This window comes from Platalea leucorodia (genome assembly GCF_965183815.1).
Source record: "Platalea leucorodia genome assembly, chromosome: 2".
In the NCBI taxonomy this organism is placed as follows: Eukaryota; Metazoa; Chordata; class Aves; order Pelecaniformes; family Threskiornithidae; genus Platalea; species Platalea leucorodia.
Window position 1 is genome coordinate 1,803,854 of NC_138824.1, and position 20,410 is coordinate 1,824,263.

General features: G+C 57.2%; 3 protein-coding genes across 5 annotated transcripts in view; 1 reads left to right on the top strand and 2 right to left on the bottom strand.

Moving 5' to 3' along the window:
• Positions 1-16,860, bottom strand: DNAJB13 (DnaJ heat shock protein family (Hsp40) member B13). 3 transcript variants are annotated; one of them, XM_082304824.1, is made up of 9 exons: positions 16,770-16,860; positions 15,757-15,860; positions 15,302-15,463; positions 14,691-14,848; positions 13,394-13,507; positions 12,766-12,879; positions 12,594-12,670; positions 3,686-3,842; positions 1-3,252 (listed from the first exon to the last, which is right to left on the bottom strand). In XM_082304824.1, exons 1-9 carry the CDS (start codon positions 16,802-16,804, stop codon positions 3,187-3,189), a joined length of 987 nt encoding a protein of 328 aa, XP_082160950.1. In that variant the 5' UTR covers positions 16,805-16,860; the 3' UTR covers positions 1-3,186. The 3 variants fall into 3 exon arrangements, with proteins under 3 accessions (XP_082160950.1, XP_082160952.1, XP_082160951.1); XM_082304825.1 differs by lacking the exons at positions 1-3,252; positions 3,686-3,842 and adding an exon at positions 11,863-12,387; XM_082304826.1 differs by lacking the exon at positions 16,770-16,860 and having other exon boundaries at positions 1-3,842; positions 15,302-15,562; positions 15,757-15,785.
• On the top strand, positions 7,998-11,727 carry LOC309586689 (putative mitochondrial transporter UCP3). Its single transcript, XM_082303981.1, is given in 7 exon segments — positions 7,998-8,642; positions 8,784-8,994; positions 10,020-10,123; positions 10,125-10,215; positions 10,736-10,837; positions 10,920-11,100; positions 11,269-11,727. Coding segments are annotated over 7 exon segments (1,080 nt in total). The 5' UTR covers positions 7,998-8,348; the 3' UTR covers positions 11,366-11,727.
• Positions 16,643-20,410, bottom strand: part of PAAF1 (proteasomal ATPase associated factor 1) — a 14,894-nt gene continuing 11,126 nt past the window's right edge. The window contains exons 9-12 of the mRNA XM_082304823.1: positions 19,373-19,488; positions 18,394-18,476; positions 17,882-17,964; positions 16,643-17,012 (exon numbers count right to left, since the gene is read on the bottom strand). Coding sequence (XP_082160949.1) covers positions 16,935-17,012; positions 17,882-17,964; positions 18,394-18,476; positions 19,373-19,488 — 360 coding nt within the window. The 3' untranslated portion in view covers positions 16,643-16,934. The remainder of the gene's footprint in view (positions 17,013-17,881; positions 17,965-18,393; positions 18,477-19,372; positions 19,489-20,410) is intronic.

Sequence of the window (20,410 nt, forward strand, 5' to 3'; positions counted from 1 at the left end):
TGAAACGCGAGCTGTTCTCGCCCGAAGATCAGCAGCCCCCTCTCGCTCACGCGGCAGCTGGCAAACGTCGCTCCTGGCCTCCCGAGCGTTCCTGCCGCCTCTCCCCGTCCCGTCTGACTCCCTGCTTTCCCCGCCTTCCTGCGCAAAATGACGAGGAAGCGGCCGGAAGGTGAAGCGGGCAGTCGTGTCAGAGGAGCTGGCAGCGTTTTGAGACAAAAGGGTCGTCACAGCTCCTGCTGCGAGGCCGTGGGGGTCTGAGAAGGTGCTGCAGCGGCTCAGGCCTCAGCCTGGATGCTGTGGTTGCCTTCCAGGGACCTGAGTTTTGCAGAGCCTCACGAAATCTAAACTTTTTTTGGCCTTTTTTCTCCATTACATCAGCCTCGGGCTTCCAGTTCTTGAGCTCCTTCCCAGCTCTCCTCTTCCACGCTGGTCCCCGCTGCCCTGTCTGAGCCAGCGGTCCCGGTTCAACTTCTGCTGCTTCTCAAGTTCGGCGAGCAGCTTTGCGCTTTTCTCCTCTCAGTCCTTTTCCAGGCCATTCCTGATACAACTTAGGGAAAATTATCCAGGTTTGTGGCTAAACTTAACAGCATCCAACATCGGATCGGATTTACTGTAAAGCTACAACTCTTTTTTTAAAAGAGTCAGAGCCATTGTGTAGGAGGCCCAGATTAGTATCCAAATCTTATTTCTGACTGTTGCCCCTGGTCTCCCTTCTCCTTCCCTTTACTACGTTCATATATTCCGTGTTATTTTATATACTATTTCTGATTTTTCAGGGCAAAATAACCTCTCTAGGTGCGTTGTTTCACACAGAGGGCACTGCAGCACTGCTTCTGGTTAGGGTTTGGGGCAATCGTCTGCTGGAGTTAAAACATTCAAACGTGATTCCAATGGGATGCCGGCTGGGAAACCGATGTTACGGCTTGCTGCCGGTCAGAGTTGGCCCGGCCTGCTGGTAACGAAGCTGGGTTTTTGTGGGGCAGGAGGAAGTATTTAAAAAATTGGAGAGTTGTTAAACTTTTCCTTAAAATATCTTGATTTTTTTTCCCCCCTCACCTCTATGAATATTCCAAAAGGATAAGAAACTTATACAGAAACCAGTTTTACTCTGGATAATTAGTATTTTATATACATAGATTTACCTTCAGTGTAAATTAGAAATAACACTTTTATAACGCAGTTTTAGGCCGATTCAGAATAACAGGCTTTTCTCTGTTCTGAAGATGCAGATGGTTGGCAACGCTCCGAGCATCCTTTCTTGGTTGTAATGCTGCTTCTTGATCTGCTCCCGTTCCAGTCGCAGCCACTAAAGCTCCTCTTTTTCCTTACTCCGCTTACCCAGAGAACAGAGCTAAGGCTTTCACTTACTGCATTTGTCCCCCTAACCCGCTGAACAGAAACGCTGACCTCCTCTCTCATTTTCACGATCAGAAAAAGCAGAAAAGCTGGCTGTGTTCTTCGGGTCCGTTTCGGAGTGCTGGCTGCGGTCCGCGATTTGATGGAAACCTTTTCCGAAAGCAGAAGTAGGTGCAAGGTCACTCCAGGAGTAGGTTGTAGCCTATTAACACAGATCTGGTTTCACTCCTTCGTCACTGCACGAACAAAATTAGCCATCAGGCTCGCCGCACCACGGGCCTGAGACATTTCTCCGCCTCGGTTACCGGAATTCTTTGACCTTGAAATAAGCCCCCCCCCCCCAAGACCTATAAAATGCCAACAAATGTGTTTGCTGTACTCCCATCCCTGGCACACAGCAATCGGATAATCCTCGGCTGGTTTAAGTGTCCCGCCGTATCGCTGCCGTTTCTATAAAAAGAAGAGTGAAGCGTGCTCTTCTGTGCCTAAATCCTCTTTCCTCTTGCCTCTTTCTGATTCAGCCTGCGTGCTTCGTGGCCGAGCGGCAGATGCTCGGGGTCTGCGACTGCGTTGGCTTGGAGACAGGGAGGGAGCGCGGCAGGAGAAGCCCTGCTTGCGCTCGGGTCGTAGCCCGAACTGGCAAAGCCTGTTTCGGAGGCGAGGAACGGCGTAAACACGTCGTTTCAGATGTGTGCTCTAGAAACTATGCAGAAGGTTAAAACTCTTGAGTATTTAAACCTGTCCCGTTGATATATCAAAGGAGCATCTTAAAAATGCAGCGTTGAGGCTAGAACGCCTTGCTAAATGTTACATGTGCGAGGAATTTGCATATTTTAAAGAAAAACAGCTTTATACAGAGGTGAGTGTAGCAGCGTAGCTCTTCCCTGTAGCCGTATCCCAAAACCGGGGGTGAAGCTAAACCCGCAAATGTAATTTTGCGAGGCTGCTGACCACCCGTGCGAGCGGGGAGCGTTACCTGCGCTTTTCGGCTTGGCGCGGTTTGGTTCACACCTGTGCGTGTCGAATAGCAGCCAGAAGAGCTGCTAAACCTTCCCTACCGCTGGACGTTCGTTTTTAGGAAGGTCCTGGGGATAGAAACGTGCATTTTGACACCTCTGCATGGCTGCAGATGGGCACGGCGGCGTGAACATCAGAGGAGGAGTATTTTAAGCGGCTTCTATCTGAAACAGCCTGCAGGTGGTTTGTTTTCCAGGCGCACCTCGTGTACGGACAGTCGGGAGCGTACGGACGGCTGTCCAGCCGCGGTGTCATCTAACAGCAGCAGGCACCTGCTCTTCTGTCGCGTTTTCGCTTGTAGAGTACAGCGCTCTTTCGGGGTACGTGATTGCACCGAGGGCAAAACGTGCGCGAGGGGCAGCGTTTTCTGCGGCAGCCTCTCGGGCCGACCAGAGCGGATGGGGAACAGCTCTGTGACGTGGCCCTGGCTTCACCTGGGGCAGGAGAAGTCCTGTGGCACCTCTGGCTTGTGAACTCTAAGAACAAAGGAGAAAATCTCTTTGAATTTCTCCTTTAGAATCAAATTTAAAATTTCTCACAAGCAGGGCGAGATGATTTTACAGCTGTTTTGGGTCACTGGGTTAGCGCAGTCCTTTAATTTCTGCGGAAACGTGTATAGCCCAAGTGAGAGGGGAATTGTGAGAGGTAGAAGCGCGGTTTCATGACCCTCGAAATAGGGTTAATTGCATGATTTGGGGAATTCGATAGAGAACCATTGCTACAGCGTAAACCTGCTTCTGCTTTAATGTTGCAGGTAGGTCCTGCAAGCCTTTCCCGTGCCCGTAGCCCTGCAAACAATCTTTTGTAGGTACGTCAGCGGTGCAGCCTCCTCCGGGGTAGAACAGGGCGCTCGTCCGAGGACAAACAGCTTCCTCGCAACTGGAAGGGAAGGGGAGTTTCTGAAGTACAGCGCCAGCGCAGAGAAGCGGCGCGGGGTTGTCTAGCTGCCGTTTGGCCAGCGTGTTGCATTTTAAGAGCCAGAATTTCCTTCTTCTCCTGGTTTTGTTCCAGTTACAGACCTTCCCGCGCCGAGGCGTAGGGCGGTCCGCACCAATTCTTTGCAAATACATAAAACCGGCGGCCAGAAGCGAACGCCGCTTGATGCGCTAAAACCAGGAGCCTTTCGCCAGCCTGCTGAGCTTTCCCGTTGAACGTTTTTCTCTATGAACTGCTTACGACTGCCGGACAGAGACAGGGACCAGCACCGAGCCAGCGCGAGCTGGTGGCCATCCGTCTCCAGCCAACGCTAAAGTCTCAACTGTTTCTTAGACAGTTGGCACAGAAAACAGCGTGGGAAGAATAAGGTACTGACCTGGTCTTCTGCGGACGGCCTGGAGCAGACCACGCTGCCAAAGGGAGGTGGTTTGGCCAGCAAGCTTCTCTCTCTGCTGGTTTTTAAGCTTCTAATGTTGCCGGGTCTGCGTTTCATCTCTCTCGGCTTCTTCCGTTTTGGTTTAGGAAAGATCATCCTGGAGCGGCATTAAGGAGAAAGAAAAAGAAAGCAAGCATTCTCATGAACGTATGTTTTTTTCAGTGCGATAAAAACAGGCAGTGTTTTAAAGTGTTATAAGCCAAAGCTATTTTCCTGGATACAGTTTGAAGTCTTTTCACGTAATTTACACCGTTAGCCGTAGGAAACTGGGTATTTAGGGTACAGGAATTCACCGTTAGCTTGTCGTAAGCCTTTTCTGCGCTGTTGGACATAAAACCGCGCGAGCTCTTCCCACCCTTGTCACCCTTTTTATTAACCAACCAGCCAGCGACCAAACCCATCGTCTTTGTGAGCGTTGAGCCGTCTGTCTCCCGAGTCTGGCTGCGCAGCAGCAGGCTGAAAAATCATCCTTTAGGGAATCGGGGCCTGTGGTTCCCGCCTCTCTTGGTCTTGTCTGTTTGCATAAATTGTAGCTGATGTTAAATTAACTTACAGTTAGCCTCCTGTGCGAACACAAGTACACCCAGGGCGTGTAGATCAGGAGGTGTTTTTTACCTACAGGGTGTTTTCCCGTAAGGGTCTTCACCAGCGATGCTGTTGCAGGGCTAAACCTCAGTGTGCTCGTCCCCTGAGCGCGCGTAACCCAACCCAGGAAATCTCCAAACCCACTTATTCCTAAAAAACCCCGTTTCCCTCCCCAAACGCTGCACGGCAAAGCAGGGAGCGCACAGGAACAGGATCCTGGCGCCGTTTCTCCCGGGAGGGAGCCGATCACCTCGGGAGACCTTTTCACCGCGAGGCTGAGCCCGGCTGGGACGGAGAAGCAGCTCAGCGATGCAGGTGAAAGGCCGGACCGGCGTATCGGCTTTCCGAATCACACCCCGCTCGCCAGGAGCCGTTCCTGGCTCCGCAGCTCATGAGCTGCCTCCGAAGGCAGCCGAAGCCGGATCTCTCGGTGCTTTGCGGGCATGACCTGGCTCTAAACCACGCGGGGAGAAAGGCGATTTTCTTTGTACGCTGAAATTACCCGTCTTTCATGCTGCTGTAACATCTGGGAGAAAGCCTGGCTGCTGGGAGGATGCGTGCAAACCGAGGCTGATGTTAAAATCCTTCAAACGATGGGTTTTTATCTCGTGGGCTGCTGCAGGGCTTCCTGCGGGTAACCGGGACTGGCCGCTCGGATTTGTCAGCAGCCTTGGATTTGTTGCGTAGGAGCCTTGCCTCTCCATTGCGAGGTGGGTTGGTTTTTGGGGTTCCGCGAATTAAAATAATAACTGAAAAGCAAAATTCAGAGTCGGAGCCCGGTGACCACGCTGGCGTAGTGCTTTTGGCTTCGTGGAAGACGACTTTGGCGGAGGGCAGGCGTTCACGAGTGCAGAGTTCGCTCGCCAGAGCAAAGCTCTGTGGTTTGGACCTTTCTCGTTTTGCCCTTCAGCTTTTGCTTTCTGCAGCGCTGAGGAAGAAGAGCATTGCAGCAGCTAGCATTGTGTCGAGCAGGGAAATATTTCACCACCGTGGGGTTTTTCTTCCAAACAGTTGGAACAAACAGGGTTTTTTTTTTCCAAACAGTTGCCTCTGTGTGCGGAACAAGAGGAGAAGCAGTGAGCAACAGAAAACACATCACGAGGGCTTTTCTTTTCCCTGTGTATCCAGCTTCTCGCAGGCGGCACGACCCTGCGGTTTGCCGCGATCAGCAACCAGGCGCGGGGCAGCGCTGGCGGGGCTCTAACGCCTTCCTCCTTCTCTCGGCAGAGCAGAAGCGGAGCCGTGCCGAGGGGCATCCCCTACCGCAGGCCGCATCGCCCCAGGCCCGCCGCCCATCTCTCGGAAGAGGAAACCAAAAGAATCGCCAGGATCTTCTCCGCTCAGCTCTCCAAGAAGGAATAGCGCCGGCGAGAGGCCGTCCGCGGTGGCTGCTTCCCGAGCCGCGGCCCGACGCCTCGGCAAGGGCCGGGTCCTCCAGGGAAGAGGCGATGGAAGCTGCAGGTTTCAGGCTCGGATTTTTAATTAGCCTAATTGGCGTCCGGTTAGAGGGACGTAGAGGGGGAGCTGAGCGACCGCGTGTCTTGCCAGGGCAGGTCCCCGATGAGACCCACCGCTTCGGGTAACCGCTGAGCTGTTACCTGCTCTCCAGCTACTCCATTTTGGGGATTTATTCACGGGGTGTTTCTCTAATTAACCTTTTTTTTGTTGTTTTGAGTAAACACCAAGCATCGCGATTTGAGACAGCTCCTTTTTCTTCAACCAAAGGATGGAGAACATGAGAACTTGGCCGTCCCAGCGGCAAGCGGAGAACCGTTGCCTCCCTGCCGCCGTGTGCTGCGGATGGGGAGGGAAGAAGCTCCCTCGCCAGCGGCCTTTCAAAAATAGGGGGTGGGTACCATCATGTTCCGATTCTAGAGGAAGGTATGTAAATACAGCAAGGATACTGTAAAATACTGATGTCTGTACAAAAGGGTTTCGCTAGAAATATGAAACTTTTCTAAATTATTTTTGTATATTTTCACATCGGGTACTTTTCTGGTAATGGACTTTGATGCAAACCGAGCGAAGTTATTTTTGTACCGCTCTCCGGTGTTTGTCTTTCAATAAAATTCCCCTGGTTTCTTGTCGTCGGGTGCGAAGCGTCCCGCGGCCAGGGCGGGAGCCTGGCGTTGGCACCTGGAGGGGACTCCTTCCCCCAAGAGCCGCCAGTCGCGGGCGGCGGAGGACAGCGTTAGAATTCAGGATTTAAGGAACCAAAGCGTCGGCATCCCCTCCGCAGGTTTGGTTTGCCTGGATTGCCCGCGTGCTGCCTGCGCGGCTCCGAGCCTCCCGCAAGCCAGGGCAGGCTGGACAACGGGAGCGATGCGTGCGCCTCCTTCTCCTGCTGCTGATCCCGGTGGCATCCCGAAAAAAACCTGTCTGGGTTGGGAACATGGTGACAGAAGAGGTGACAGTGTTGTCCCCAGGGTTATATCTTGGGTGTGAGGGAAATGGCTTCTTCCCCTTGCGTTTAGGTCAGCGAAGGAGCACGGAAACCAAGACGGCAGCCAGCTGGAGAGGGGGTCAGGGCCGAGCACCAGATGAGCTTCTGCCTTGAGCCCGATCAGCGGAGCAAAGGTGGCTTCAGGGTGTCAGACCGGCTCCACATCCCTCCTGCGTGCTCACGCACGAGGCGAGAACCACAGAATCACAGAATCGTTAAGGTTGGAAAAGACCCTTAAGATCATCGAGTCCAACCGTTAACCCAGCGCTGCCAAGGCCACCACTAAACCATGGCCCCAAGCCCCACATCTCCCCGGCTTTTAAATCCCCCCAGGGATGGGGACTCAGCCCCTGCCCTGGGCAGCCTGGGCCAGGCCCTGACAGCCCTTTGGGGGAAGAAGTTTTTCCCCATACCCAACCCAACCCTGCCCTGGCGCAGCTTGAGGCCGTTCCCTCTCGTCCCAGCGCTTGTTCCTGGGGAGCAGAGACCGACCCCCCCGGCTCCAGCCCCCTTTCAGGCCGTTGCAGAGAGCGATGAGGGCTCCCCTCAGCCTCCTCTTCTCCAGGCTCAGCCCCCCCAGCTCCCCCAGCCGCTCCTCCCCAGCCTTGTGCTCCAGCCCCTGCCCCAGCCTCGCTGCCCTGCTCTGGCCACGCTCCAGCCCCTCCATGGCCGCCTTGGGGTGCGGGGCCCAGCGCTGAGCACAGCATTCGAGGGGCGGCCTCACCAGTGCCCAGCGCAGGGGGACCATCCCTGCCCTGCTCCTGCCGGCCACACGCTCCCGGCAGCGCCTTTGCCTCGGCCGCAGACCCAGGGCACGGCCACGCTCAAAAGGGCACCGTGGTTTCCATCGCGGGAACACGGGAGGGATTTACCGCCGAGCTGCTCCACGTGAGCGCGGGGGGCACGTTACACCACGCGGAGGAAAGCCCGCCGGTAAACAAGCTCGGCAGCTGCCCGGGATGAATTACGGCTGCGTGGGCCATGCCAGGGGCAAAGCGGGGAGCGCTCGGCGCTGCTCTGCCTCCGAACCGCTCTACTTAAAGCCTTGGGCAAGCGTTTTCTGCATCTCGTCCTTCCCAAGCGCATTTGGGCTAAAAAAAAACCCCAAAACCCGAGGTCCCAGCGGCCACCAAACGGGCAGGACCGCGTTGTCGGGTGCTGCCGCCCCACGGCTTTGCTGCGGTGGGTGCGGGCGGGCTGGGTGGGGGAGCAGAGGGCTGAAACCCAGCCACCCCGTCACGGGTGCTGGGCGGCCCCGCTCTCATCGGCTCAAATGCCAGCGGGGTTTCGCTGTCACCCGATCCCCGCGGCCACCGGAGCGTCCCCGTCCCCCCCCGGGTGCGATATAAGGGGGGGCCAAGGCGCCGGCCCTGAGGGCGATGGCCGCACGGAGAGGGGTGTAAGGCAGGAGCCGGGACGCGGTGCCGAGGTCCCCACGGTAAGGCCAGGGGGACCCGGCCCCGGGCAGGCCACCGTGGGGGAGAGGCTTTCACCGCGCACCCCCGTTTCGGCCTGGGTGGGAGGGAGGGGTGGGCGTTGGCGGCGAGGAAGCCCCGTGCCTCAGTTTCCCCAGGGATGCAGGTGAGGAAAGGGGGCAGAATTTGGCTTTCGGGTTTGTCCGAAGCCAGCCAGAGCCACCATGGCCCATCGTCACCTCTGTCCCCAAACCGGCCACCGCCTGGAAGCCCCGTCCGACACAGCGTCCCGACCGCCCCCCTCTTTCCTTCCAGCCCCTCCGCCACAATGGTGGGCCTGAAGCCCCCCGAGGTGCCCCCGACAGCCGCCGTGAAGTTCGTCAGCGCGGGGATGGCCGCCTGCATCGCCGACCTCTGCACCTTCCCCCTGGACACCGCCAAAGTGCGGCTGCAGGTACGACCCCGCCGGGCCCCCCGAAATCCCACGGGCAGAGGGAACACCCCGCAACAGCGGGACCCCAGAGCCGGCAGCGGTTTTGGGGGGGGGGGGAGGTAGGTGGATGGAGGGCAGGGTGACGCGGTCGGCATCCCACAGATCCAAGGCGAGGTGCGGATCCCCCGGAGCACCGGCACCGTGGAATACCGGGGTGTTTTGGGGACGCTGAGCACCATGGTGCGGACAGAGGGACCCCGCAGCCTCTACAGCGGGCTGGCGGCCGGGCTGCAGCGGCAGATGAGCTTCGCCTCCATCCGCATCGGGCTGTACGACTCGGTGAAGCAGCTCTACACCCCCAAGGGTGCCGAGAGTGAGTGTTCAGGCGGTCAGACCCCCGTCCCTGCGCAACCCCCGTCCTGCACAAGCCCTCGCTTGGAGGGACACGGCCCAACCCGACGGGAAACAACCCAGCCTGGGGTGAACAACCCACCCTGACGTGCACAACCACCCCAAAATGCACCCTCCACAAAGCACCCCCCACCCCAAGCCACTCGCCGCTGGGTCCCTGCACACCCGAAGGTCCCCACATGGCTGGGTGTCCCCGCACATCCAGGGGTTCCCGCACAGCCGAAGGTCCCCACACGGCCGGGGGTCCCCGCACAGCCGGGGGTTCCCGCACAGCCGAAGGTCCCCACACGGCCGGGGGTCCCCGCACAGCCGGGGGGTCCCCGCACAGCCGAAGGTCCCCACACGGCCGGGGGTCCCCGCACAGCCAGGGGTTCCCACACAGCCGAAGGTCCCCACATGACCAGGGGTCCCCGCACATCCAGGGGTTCCCGCACAGCCGAAGGTCCCCACACGGCCGGGGGTCCCTGCACAGCCAGGGGTTCCCGCACAGCCGAAGGTCCCCACATGACCAGGGGTCCCCGCACATCCAGGGGTTCCCGCAGAGCCGAAGGTCCCCACACGGCCAGGGGTCCCTGCACAGCTGGGGGTTCCCGCACAGCCGAAGGTCCCCACATGGCTGGGTGTCCCCGCACAGCCGGGGGTTCCCGCACAGCCGAAGGTCCCCACACGGCCGGGGGTCCCCGCACGGCCGGGGGTTCCCGCACAGCCGAAGGTCCCCACACGGCCGGGGGTCCCCGCACAGCCGGGGGTTCCCGCACAGCCGAAGGTCCCCACACGGCTGGGGGTCCCCGCACATCCAGGGGTTCCTGCACAGCCGAAGGTCCCCACACAGCCGGGGGTCCCTGCACAGCCGGGGGTTCCCGCACAGCCGAAGGTCCCCACACAGCCGGGGGTCCCTGCACATCCAGGGGTTCCCGCACAGCCGAAGGTCCCCACACGGCCGGGGGTCCCCGCACGGCCGGGGGTCCCAGCGCCTGCCCTCTCCAGGCACAGGGCTGGCAGCGCGGCTGTTGGCGGGCTGCACCACCGGGGCGGTGGCGGTGACGTGCGCCCAACCCACCGACGTGGTCAAGGTTCGGTTCCAGGCCAACGGCGCTGGCAGACGGTGCCCGTCGGTACAGCGGCACCGTGGACGCCTACCGCACCATCGCCAGGGAGGAGGGCATACGCGGGCTCTGGAGAGGTAGGGATGGATGGGAAGGGGGATTGGGATGGATAGGGGAATGGGGACAGGGATGGGGTGGGAACAGGGATGGGGATGAGGAAGGGAACTGGGATGGGAATAGGAATTGAAATGGAAAACAGATGGGGATGAGGAAGGGGACAGGGATGGGATAGGAATAGGAATGTAAATGGAAACAGAAATGGGAATGGGGATAGGAATGAGGAAGGGGACAGGGATGGAATGGGAATAGGAATGTAAATGGGAACAGAAATGAGAATGGGGATGAGGAAGGGAACTGGGATGGGAATAGGAATGGAAATGGGAACAGAAATGGGGATTAGGAAGGGGAAGGGAACGGGGATGGAAATGGGAACAGAAATGAGAATGGGGGTGAGGAAGGGGACAGGGATGGGGGATGCGGAGGGGAATGGAGGCTGGAACAGGGATGGAATGGGAATGGGGACAGGGAGAGCAGGGCTGGGGCACCCATCCAGGATGCTCCAGGAGGGGACGTGACCGCCACCCCCCTCCCGCACAGGGACGCTGCCCAACATCGCCCGCAACGCCATCATCAACTGCGGGGAGCTCGTCACCTATGACCTCATCAAGGACACGCTGCTGCGGGCGCAGCTGATGACAGGTGAGGCCGGCGCGGGAGGGGACGCAGCCAGGCGCCGTCCCCGTCCCCGCGACCCTCACCCCCCCCCGGCTCTGCCCCGCAGACAACGTCCCCTGCCACTTCGTAGCCGCCTTCGGCGCCGGCTTCTGCGCCACGGTGGTGGCGTCGCCGGTGGACGTGGTGAAGACGCGGTACATGAACGCCGGCCCCGGGCAGTACCGGAACGTGCTCAGCTGCCTCCTGGCCCTGCTGATGCAGGACGGCCTCGCCGGCTTCTACAAGGGGTGAGTTTGGGGACGCAAAGATGGGGCGCGTGTGGACACCAGGGTGGACCAGCTCCGCTTCAGGCCACGGCATCGCCCGGCACAGACCCGTGTGCCACCACCGGGGCTTTGGGGACCGCGGGGACGTCCCCGCGCCATCCCCTCCAGCGCTGCTTTTCCCCGGCACAGGTTCGTCCCCTCCTTCCTGCGGCTGGGCTCCTGGAACGTGGTGATGTTCGTCTCCTACGAGCAGCTGCAGCGCGCCGTGGCGCTGGCCCAGTCCTGACCCCCACCACCCTGGTCCCTCTCGTCAGCGTTGGCGAGTCACAGGAGTAAATTATATTAATTGCCGAAGCGGCGGGGGGAGCAGCGACACCGAACGCTCCCAGCCCGATGAGGAAGGAGAAACGATGCTGTTTGCGGAGAAATGTGGCAGAAGGGAGGTTTCCAGAGAGAAGTTTAGGGAGGAAGAAAAAAAAATGGTTCTAGGTTTTTTTCCAGCTGGGAAGAGCAGCACTTCCCGGCAGCGGCGGGAAGAAGGCGAGGGGTGTGGGCAGGTGGGACCGAGTTGAGGGCTGGGGGATGCGGCGATTCCTGTTATTCCTTACCGACGCTTCCAATAAACCGCCCCTATGGGGTCTGAGCACAGCAGGGCTCCCTTGCCTTTTTTTTTGGGGGGGGGGGGGGGGGGGGGGGGGGGTTTAGGGTCGTTCTCCTGACCCTGGGGTGGAAAAGGCAAACCAGGCCTTCTCTGAAAGCAAAAGAGGCGTTTGGCTTCCCAGGGTGTCGCACGCCATGGGGGACGGGCTTTAGCGGCGCTGATTTCACAGCTGCCAGCCCCCGCCAAGGGGAAAGCTGCAGCGAGGCTTTGAGCAGATCCCGTGTCGCTGGGTTTGGTCCTTCCCTCACCCCCTGCGCGCAGTCGCCCCCAAACCATCGCTGTTCCCCCGCACGAGCCGAGCTGCGAGTACTCCAACCCCCCCCAAATCCTCCAACGCCCTCGGCTCGGCTGCGGTGCCACCGGAGGAGTCGGGAAAGCGCGGTGGAGCCCGGTCCCAGGGAAACAGCCTCAAGGGCGCCGCGGTTTAGGGTGCTGGGTACCGGGAACAACCCCTACCCGCTGACAGCGCTGGCGCCAGAGCTTTATTGGGCCCCTAGGACAGGAGGGCGCTTTTCAAGAGCGTTTTCTTGTCGGGCGTGAGCTTTTTGGGAAAGCAAATGTTGAAATATATGAGGAGGTCCCCCTTGCGCCGGGGGTCCCGGAGCAGCGGCATCCCCTCCCCTGGCACCACTTTACAGGACTTGGGGCTGCAAAGCAAAGGAAGGGGCTGAGAGGAGGCGCGGGACGATGCCGACGCGGGGCCCACGGCGCCGAGCCCCGCTGTGTCCACGGGCAGAGCCCCACGCGCGCTCCCGAGCGGCTTTTTTTGGTGTTTTTTTTTCCCTGCGTTCCTCTGCAGAAAAGCCCCATCCGAGCACCTGAGCCCCCCACCCCTTCGCCCCGCGGCACTCACTCCACGATGTCGTTGACGGGGATGTTGAGCAGCCGCCCGTCCAGCGTCCTGACGTCCACCGTGCAGCCGATCAGCGCCTGCAAGGGAGGAAGCGGGGCCCGGAGCCGCGTTCGCAGCCCCGGAGGGCAAAGAGAAGCCGAGGCCGGCTCCGGCGCCTCGCTCGGCTCTTTACCTTTCCCAAGGGGATGGTGGCGACGTAAATGAGGTTGTCGTTTGCTCTTTTAAACCTCGGGTGGAGTTTCTCTTGGACGACAAAGGTGATGTCAGCCGGGATGACGTTTGGGCCCTAAAATCGAGGAAGGAAAAAAAAAAAAAAAAAAAATAAAGAAACCTGGAAGTGGTTTGATTTTTGAAAATGATTGTAAATGGGGTAAAAAAACCAAAGATACCTGGAAACGGCTTTGTTTTTTTTTTAAAAAATGATTTTACACAGGGAAAGGCGACAAAAATGTTTGTCCCTTTGTCACTGCTTTCAGCTGGCTGGGGAGAGGGGAAAAGTATTATTGTTTTTCTTAAAGGAAGGAAGTCTTTGATAAAAGGCTCCTGCTGAGCCAAGGGAGATCAGACTGGGTTTCGCGAAGCTGATGCCAGGCAGAAAACCATCCCTTCCAATTATTATTTTTTATCTCTCTTAAGGCAAATCCAGGCAGGAAGGGCTCCTTCGAGTGTTTCTGAGCACAGTAACGCCGGATCGCCTCATCAGCTGTGCCGCCGACTGCCCTCAGCGATGGGACACCTGCAAAGGGCGCGCGGTCGGTCCCGAGGAAACCAGGCCCAGAACTTCACGCCAGGGCGGTTACCTGGTCTCCTTCCTTCTCGAAGGTGATCCTGGTGCCCTGCTTCCAGCCCGGCTGCACGTCGATCGTTAGGATCTTGTCTCTGATGCTGCTCGTGTAACCGTCTTCATTCATCACCTGGGGGTGGATGAGGGGATTAGAAGAGCTGGGTCCTGTCCGGAGAGGTGAGACCGGGACCAGGGGGGAGCACGGCTGCGCTCTGTCATCAGAGCGGCCAGCACCAGGGGCCGGCTCCGTCTGCAGCAGCGCTGAGCCCCCGGCTGGATCATGACCCTGCGGTGGCGGACACGGCAGGCACCCCTGAGCGGGCTGTCATGGAATCACCGACGGGTTTGGCGTGGAGGGGACCTTTCAAGCCCATCCAGTCCCACCCCTGCCATGGGCAGGGACATCTTCCACCAGATCAGGGTGCTCACAGCCCCGTCCAGCCTGGCCTTGGATGTTTCCAGGGATGGGGCATCTCCCACCTCTCTGGGCAACCTGGGCCAGTGTCTCACCACCCTCAAGGTGTAAAATTTCTTCCTTCCATCCAGTCTGAATCTCCCCTCTTTCAGTTTAAAACCATCCCCCCTTGTCCTGTCGCAGCAGGCCCTGCTAAAAAGCCTGTCCCCCCCTTTCTCACAAGCCCCCGTTAAGCACGGCAAGGCCGCAATCAGCTCTGCCCGCAGCCTCCTCCTCCCCAGGCTGAACCCCCCCAGCTCTCAGCCTGGCCTCACAGCAGAGCTGGGCCACCCTCGGACCATCGCTGGGGCCTCCCCTGGCCCTGCTCCCACAGCTCCATGTCCTTCCCGTGCTGAGGACCCCCGGGCTGGACGCGGGGCTCCAGGGGGTCTCCCCAGAGCGGGGCAGAGGGGCAGAATCCCCTCCCTCGCCCCGCTGCCCACGCTGCGGGGGATGCAGCCCAGGAGATGCTTGGCTTGCTGGGCTGCCAGCGCACATTGCCGGCCCATGGCCAGCTTTCCATCCCCCAGCACCCCCAAGTCCTTCTCGGCAGGGCTATCATCCCCCTGAGGGACAACAGGGAGAGGGGATCTGTGACACCGAGGTGCCCAAGGAGGGAGGGTTATAACTGCACGGCTCATCCAGCTGCATACGAGCTGGCAGCAAAGAGGGTGAGGACAGCTCGTGCTCCACAGCGAGGCGGCTGTGGGTACAAACGGGATCAGATCGAGAAGGAGAAACTCAGGGCTGGAACGAGGAGACTGGGACAGGGAGAGGAGGGGGGCAGATCACGGAGCAGAAAGGAGACGCAGCCCAGGGTGAAAACGGCGTGCTCCCCCGTCACCCCCGCTGCCCCTACCCTGCGGGAGATCTTAATCTTCTTGGTGCAGCCGTAGAAAAGGTCTTCAAGGGAGAGGTAGAGATCCCGCACGATCGGGGGGTCTTGCTTCATCGCTCCTCGTCCTCGCAGCCCTCCGAAGGGCAGGATCAACTCCGAGCCGTCCTCGGCGAAGAACTCTGCACCAGCGAGCAGAGGGGGGGTGGCCTCATCAGGGGGTCTCCTTATGGAAGCCGAGCACCCCACATACACCACCCAGAAACCTCCCGTCTGCTTCTGCCCGGGACCACCTTCCTCCTCCAGCTGAAGCGGTTTCTCTCCAGGAGTGGTTTTTATCTTGCTCACATGTTTACAGCAGTAACCCTGACCCCTCTTTTTGATGGGAATTCTCCACGAAAAGGGTCACAGCGGTAGCTGGGGAGAGCCAACAGCCTGAACATGTGGCCTCTCACCCACCCGAAACCGGGGGAAGTCAGGTTCCAACCTCCAAGCACCGGGTACCAACAGCACCAGAGGGACCTGAGAGTAGCTGGGCAGGCAAACATCCCCTAAAACTCAGAGCTGGCAGTGGCCACAGCACCACGGCAACCACAGCTGGGGCCGGGGCCACCCCTCGGAGCCCCCCTGCCTACCCGCAAAGGGGTTGTCTCCACCAAAGAACTCCTTGAAGACTTTGTCAGGGTTGTTGTGAAACACGTAGCCGACGGTCCAGGGGTTGTCGTCACCGAATTCCAAGGGGATGCCGCCTTTGAGACCCTCTTCTCCAAATTTGTCGTAGATGCCTTTCTTCATGGCTTAGGGAACAAGGAGGAGTTGGGAATGGCCGCGCTCTCCAGGCTTTGCTTGGGGGGAGGCTGGAGAGGGGGTTCCCCCGCCACCTCGAGAAGAGCAAACTGGGGTGGAAGCAGGAATGGGTGCCAGCAGTCAGCCTGGCTGCAGGGCGCAGAGCTGATCCCACCTCCCTGGGTGCGCCGGGGGCTGGGGGTTCGGACCTCAGCGCAATTCCGGCCAGAGCAGAGACGCTTCGCCCCCCGTCCAGCCCCGCCTGCCCCTAAACTCCGTGGAAGAGAACCGTCTCCTCACTTACGGTCGCTGAGGACGTCGTAGGCCTCCGCCTGCTGCCTGAACCTCTCTGGCGCCCAGGGCTCCTTGCATTTTAAAGGATGGTTCTTCAAGGCCAGCTTCCGATAGCTACGAAGGGGAAAAGGAGGGGAGAGCCCAGCCTCACAGCCAGCCCCAGGGGTGCTGGAACACCCCCGGCCCAGGCTGCTCCCTCACAGCTTCTCCCAGGCCCTTTCCCGCCCTCAGGCCCCTGCTGTGGGGAGCAGGGGGAGGCAAACGGCAGCCACGCACAGGGCCGCCCCCCGTTCCCAACAGCACCGCCCGGCCCCCCAGCCCGCTCCCCGACCCCGGCAGGCCCCGGGGGTCTCCCGACAAGGCCAGAGCCCCTCACGCCTTCTTGATGTCGGCGTCCCGGGCGCCGCGGCCCAGCTCCAGCACGGCGTAGTAATCCTTCCCCATGGCGGCCCGCTCCTCCGTTGCTATGGATACCGCGTCGGAGCGGCACTTCCGGTCGCTCCCGCGCGGGGCACCATGGGAGTTGTAGTTCTCCCCGCGCACTTCCGCACTCCCGCCGCCCCCCTCACCCTCTCCACCGCCTCTCATTTTTATTTTTTATTATAAACAGGAGTTTTCTTGGAAAACACCACGCAGGTGTTATCAAAGCAGTTGCTTTATTTCAGTCCATACTGCGGTACCATCGCCTTCATCGCCCCCACCTCCAATTTATTTTTATTACTTCCCCCCCCCAATTTATTTTTATTACTTCCCCCCTCAATTTATTTTTATTACTTCCCCCCTCAATTTATTTTTAGTATTTCCCCCCCTCCAATTTATTTTTAGTATTTTCCCCCCCCTCCAATTTATTTTTAGTATTTTCCCCCCCCTCCAATTTATTTTTATTACTTCCCACCCCTAGAAAGAGCAGTTTTTCAGCAGTGAAAAAACCAAATTGTTGCAACACAAGATCCTGTCTAAACACCCCAGAGCCGCTCTCCACATTAAAAACGATCAAAGTTGTGTCATAGTAAGAAATATTACCTGTCACCAAACAGCTCTGTATAGAGCCTGGCCATCACAACAGCCTCAGAAACGTCTATATACCTCAGAAACGTCTATATACACATTTCAAACGCGCTGTGCAGGAAAATAAGCTTGGAAGAGCTGTTTTGACGCATCTCTCCGCTATTCGGCCGATCCAAACACTTAAAGGTCGGAAAGTTGGTATCTCCTCACTATCCCGTCTCTGCAGCATGTGTAAATTTGCTTCTCCCAAGAAGCTACCTGAAAAAGAAAGGGAGAAAAAGCAGTATTTAAGCAGAGTTCTCTCTCAAGTGACAGTTAAAAGTAAAATTCAGGTGTTTATTGAGAGAGATCAGCTTTTCTTTTGGACTTTCACCGAGGGAAGAGGAGGCAGGTGTCTCCTGAGACAGCATTAGCAGGTTTTTAAGGACAGCTCGAGGTTTCACCAGGAGCTTAGGGAGCAGGTAAACGTTCACACAAGCGTTATTCTGTTAGGTCCGAAAGGGAAAAATGACTTTTTTCGTGTTTTGCTCAGGCCAAGGAGTTGTGCAGGTCAAGTCTCAGCCTCCACGCGAGGCTGAGTGTTAACCTTGAGGGTGCGCGGTGGTTGGGAGGAGCAGAACTGGACCGTGGCGCAGGAATGGGTTAAAACAAGAGCTAATTTCCACCAGGCTGAGAGCCCAGGGAAGCCAGCTCACGCTCCCTGATCTGCACAAGCGCAGCATCTGGAAACACAACAGCGAGACCAACTTTCTGGTCTCGAGTCACCAGGGGACAAGAGAAAACCGGCAGCACTGCGCTGCCGGCTGTTGTTTTACCCCGCTGATCCTCCGAGCACAATTAATTCACGCTTTTTATAGAAACACCGTACTGCCAGAACTACTCCAACAACCAAGCTGCTCAGTTTTGCTCCTGCATGATGGAGATAATGCCAGCATATACCGCAGAGGATTTGTTTATGCAAAATATTAAGATTATTCAGGTAGGGGAAAAAAAATAAGCTTAAAAGTCAACTGTGTGAAGGAACCTATTGTGCAGGCTGCCAAATCCCGAGATACAGGCAGCTGCCTGCTACTTGGCATCACCTTTCCCTACACCCTTTATCTTGGGCGATACACCGTATTCCTTACCTTGTACACAGGGTCGCAGTCAGCTTCTGTGAGATCGAGGACATAATCAAGGTCTTGCTGAACGATAAAGCAGGTTCCATCACCTACACAGAGCAGAACAGATACCAAGCAAGTAAGGAACATTGGCCAATTAGTGAGATAAGCCATGCTCTTAATTACAAACAGGTACTAACAGGTCTATCAGAAACACCTGATCACAAAGTAGGAAGGCCCCAGGAAGAGGGAAACATGCTGTGAGGATGTCAGAGAGATGGGAAAAGACTCTAAGGGTTGAGATGCACCTTGGAGGCCCCATTTTGGAGGAACGTGGGGGAGATGGGGGTGGAAATCATAAGGCGAAAAGCATCCATGTAATACAGCTCCTACTACATCCCCTTTTTGCCACGGACACTGTCTGGCCCTCTTCTACAAGCCAGCCAGCGCTCATACGCAAGAGAGCGATACCCAAAGAGCACAAAACTCCTCGATTCGATCACACAATTTCTACTGGCACAACACAGCACTCGAGTTACCTTGGCTGGCAATAAATCCGTCTCGGTACGGGAGCAGCGAAAGCACCGGTGCTCCTGATCTGTGGATGACCTGGATTGGAGTGCTAGGAAAAAAGATCAGAAACAAGGGAGTTAGCTAGCAGGTGAGCACCAGTAAGCCTCCACGCTGGATTACAGACAGAGATTATCTTTACCAAGACACAGACAAAAGCTTGGAGCTCATCCAGCATGAAAAACCTCTTCAAACTTTGGTGCCAACCTCTCCAGCCCCCAGCCAAAAGCACCACCTGGACGCCTCCCTGCTCAGAGCTCGTCTTTGACACTCCTAAAAACAAACTTAGAGCGGCTCCTGCCCTCAGCGACAGCTCCATTCCGGTCCTACGCTGGAACGAGGAGCAGGGTAAATGCTGGGATCCTACACAGACGCTTAAGTCTCACCAGTGAAGGAGAGGACGGGGCTGTGCTTTTGCTGGGAGGAATACTGTTGTTCAGAAGTTTTCTGCTAAATCTATCTACATGTATATATACATAGATCATATATAATCACACAGATATTCATATATAACATAATATGCACAGTACATGAACATATTTTTTATGTATATATTAAAGCAGCAATAATCTGCAAGGCAAGGCTATGCCAAGAGCACCCCTGGTCACAGATCTAGACTGAAGAGCTTTTCAGTAACTAAGGAATCGGCACAGAGCCTACAGTCTTACAAAGTTTCTCTTTTTTTTCCTCTCTTTCTCTATAGAAAGTGCCTATAGGAGGCACTTTCCAGAGAACATCCCATTAGATCACCGACCTGAGGAGAAGTATCCTCCCCGGTGCTCCCCAAGAGAAAGAAACGTCTGCAAGAGGCTCAGAAGCTCACGGTGCCACGGCTTGGGCTGTATCCGCCCTTTCGAAGGGGCGATGTCTGCCAGCACCCCCAGTCTGGCTCTTTCCCAGGCAAAAAACCCAGTTGTCATTTAACTACTTGCAGCCCCAGGCACTCACTTTGTGTTTCTGACATCCAGCTGATAAATGTTCCCATCCTGAGTCCCTGCTAGGATATAGGTGCTCGAGAGGAATGTGCAGCAGTTGAACGCATCAGATCCGACGAAGAGGAACACCTGAGAACACAGGAATGAATTCAAGTGTCGGACACTCACAGATGAGGACACAGGAGACCCAGGAGAGGGAAGCAATAATTTATTTAGAAGTCAGTACAGTCGTTTCCATGAGTCATGGCACAAACTGCCAAACCCAGAGCTAGGTTAATAACCCCTCAGCTCTGCTGCAAGGCGAGCAGAACGATGCTCCAGGATCAGTTTTGCCAAGTCAGCAGAGACAACGCGATCAGTGAACGCTCCTGGGTCTGAAAGGATGTGTCACACAGCGACAAGCGAACCGACGCTGAGCTCGAACTAATCTTCAGACACCCACGGAGCAGCAGGACCAGAGCTGCACGGCAGGTTGGCAAAGATAACTCCTTCCTCCCAAAGCTGCAGTCATCGTCACAGAGGCTGCGAGCTTTTGCCAGGTGGGCCCTTGCCATCTCACCGACCAGCCTTGGTGAGCACATCTGTTCCACCCAAATTTTTACTCGCCACAAGCAGTTCAATCTGCTCCATCATCGGGAGCTCTGGTCCGACTGCCCAGGATGGTCCGGATAAAATCTTCAGTACCAGAGATCTCCCAACTCCATTTTCCTTCACTAAGAGGAGGGAGATGGACTGGTGGCCACCTGAGCCCCTTTGACACTCTCATTAAAACACCCGTCAGAATAAACAGCAGCTTTACACCTCGGCTGGATGAGACAGCCTGCAGCTCCTGCTTTCACAATGACATCTACTGGCCACTGTTGAAATAGTCTTCCCCAAACCTGGGTTCAACCCGTGAGCAATTGATACTCCTCAAATCCCTGCATACGAGCCTAGCCAGCAGGAAGGAGAGAAAGCATCCCTTTATTGCACCAGGTTTTAGTGTTTCCTCCGCAGAATATACGTGGGGAGAGCACTGCAGTGTAGGACCTCGGCCAAAGGCAGGCAAATC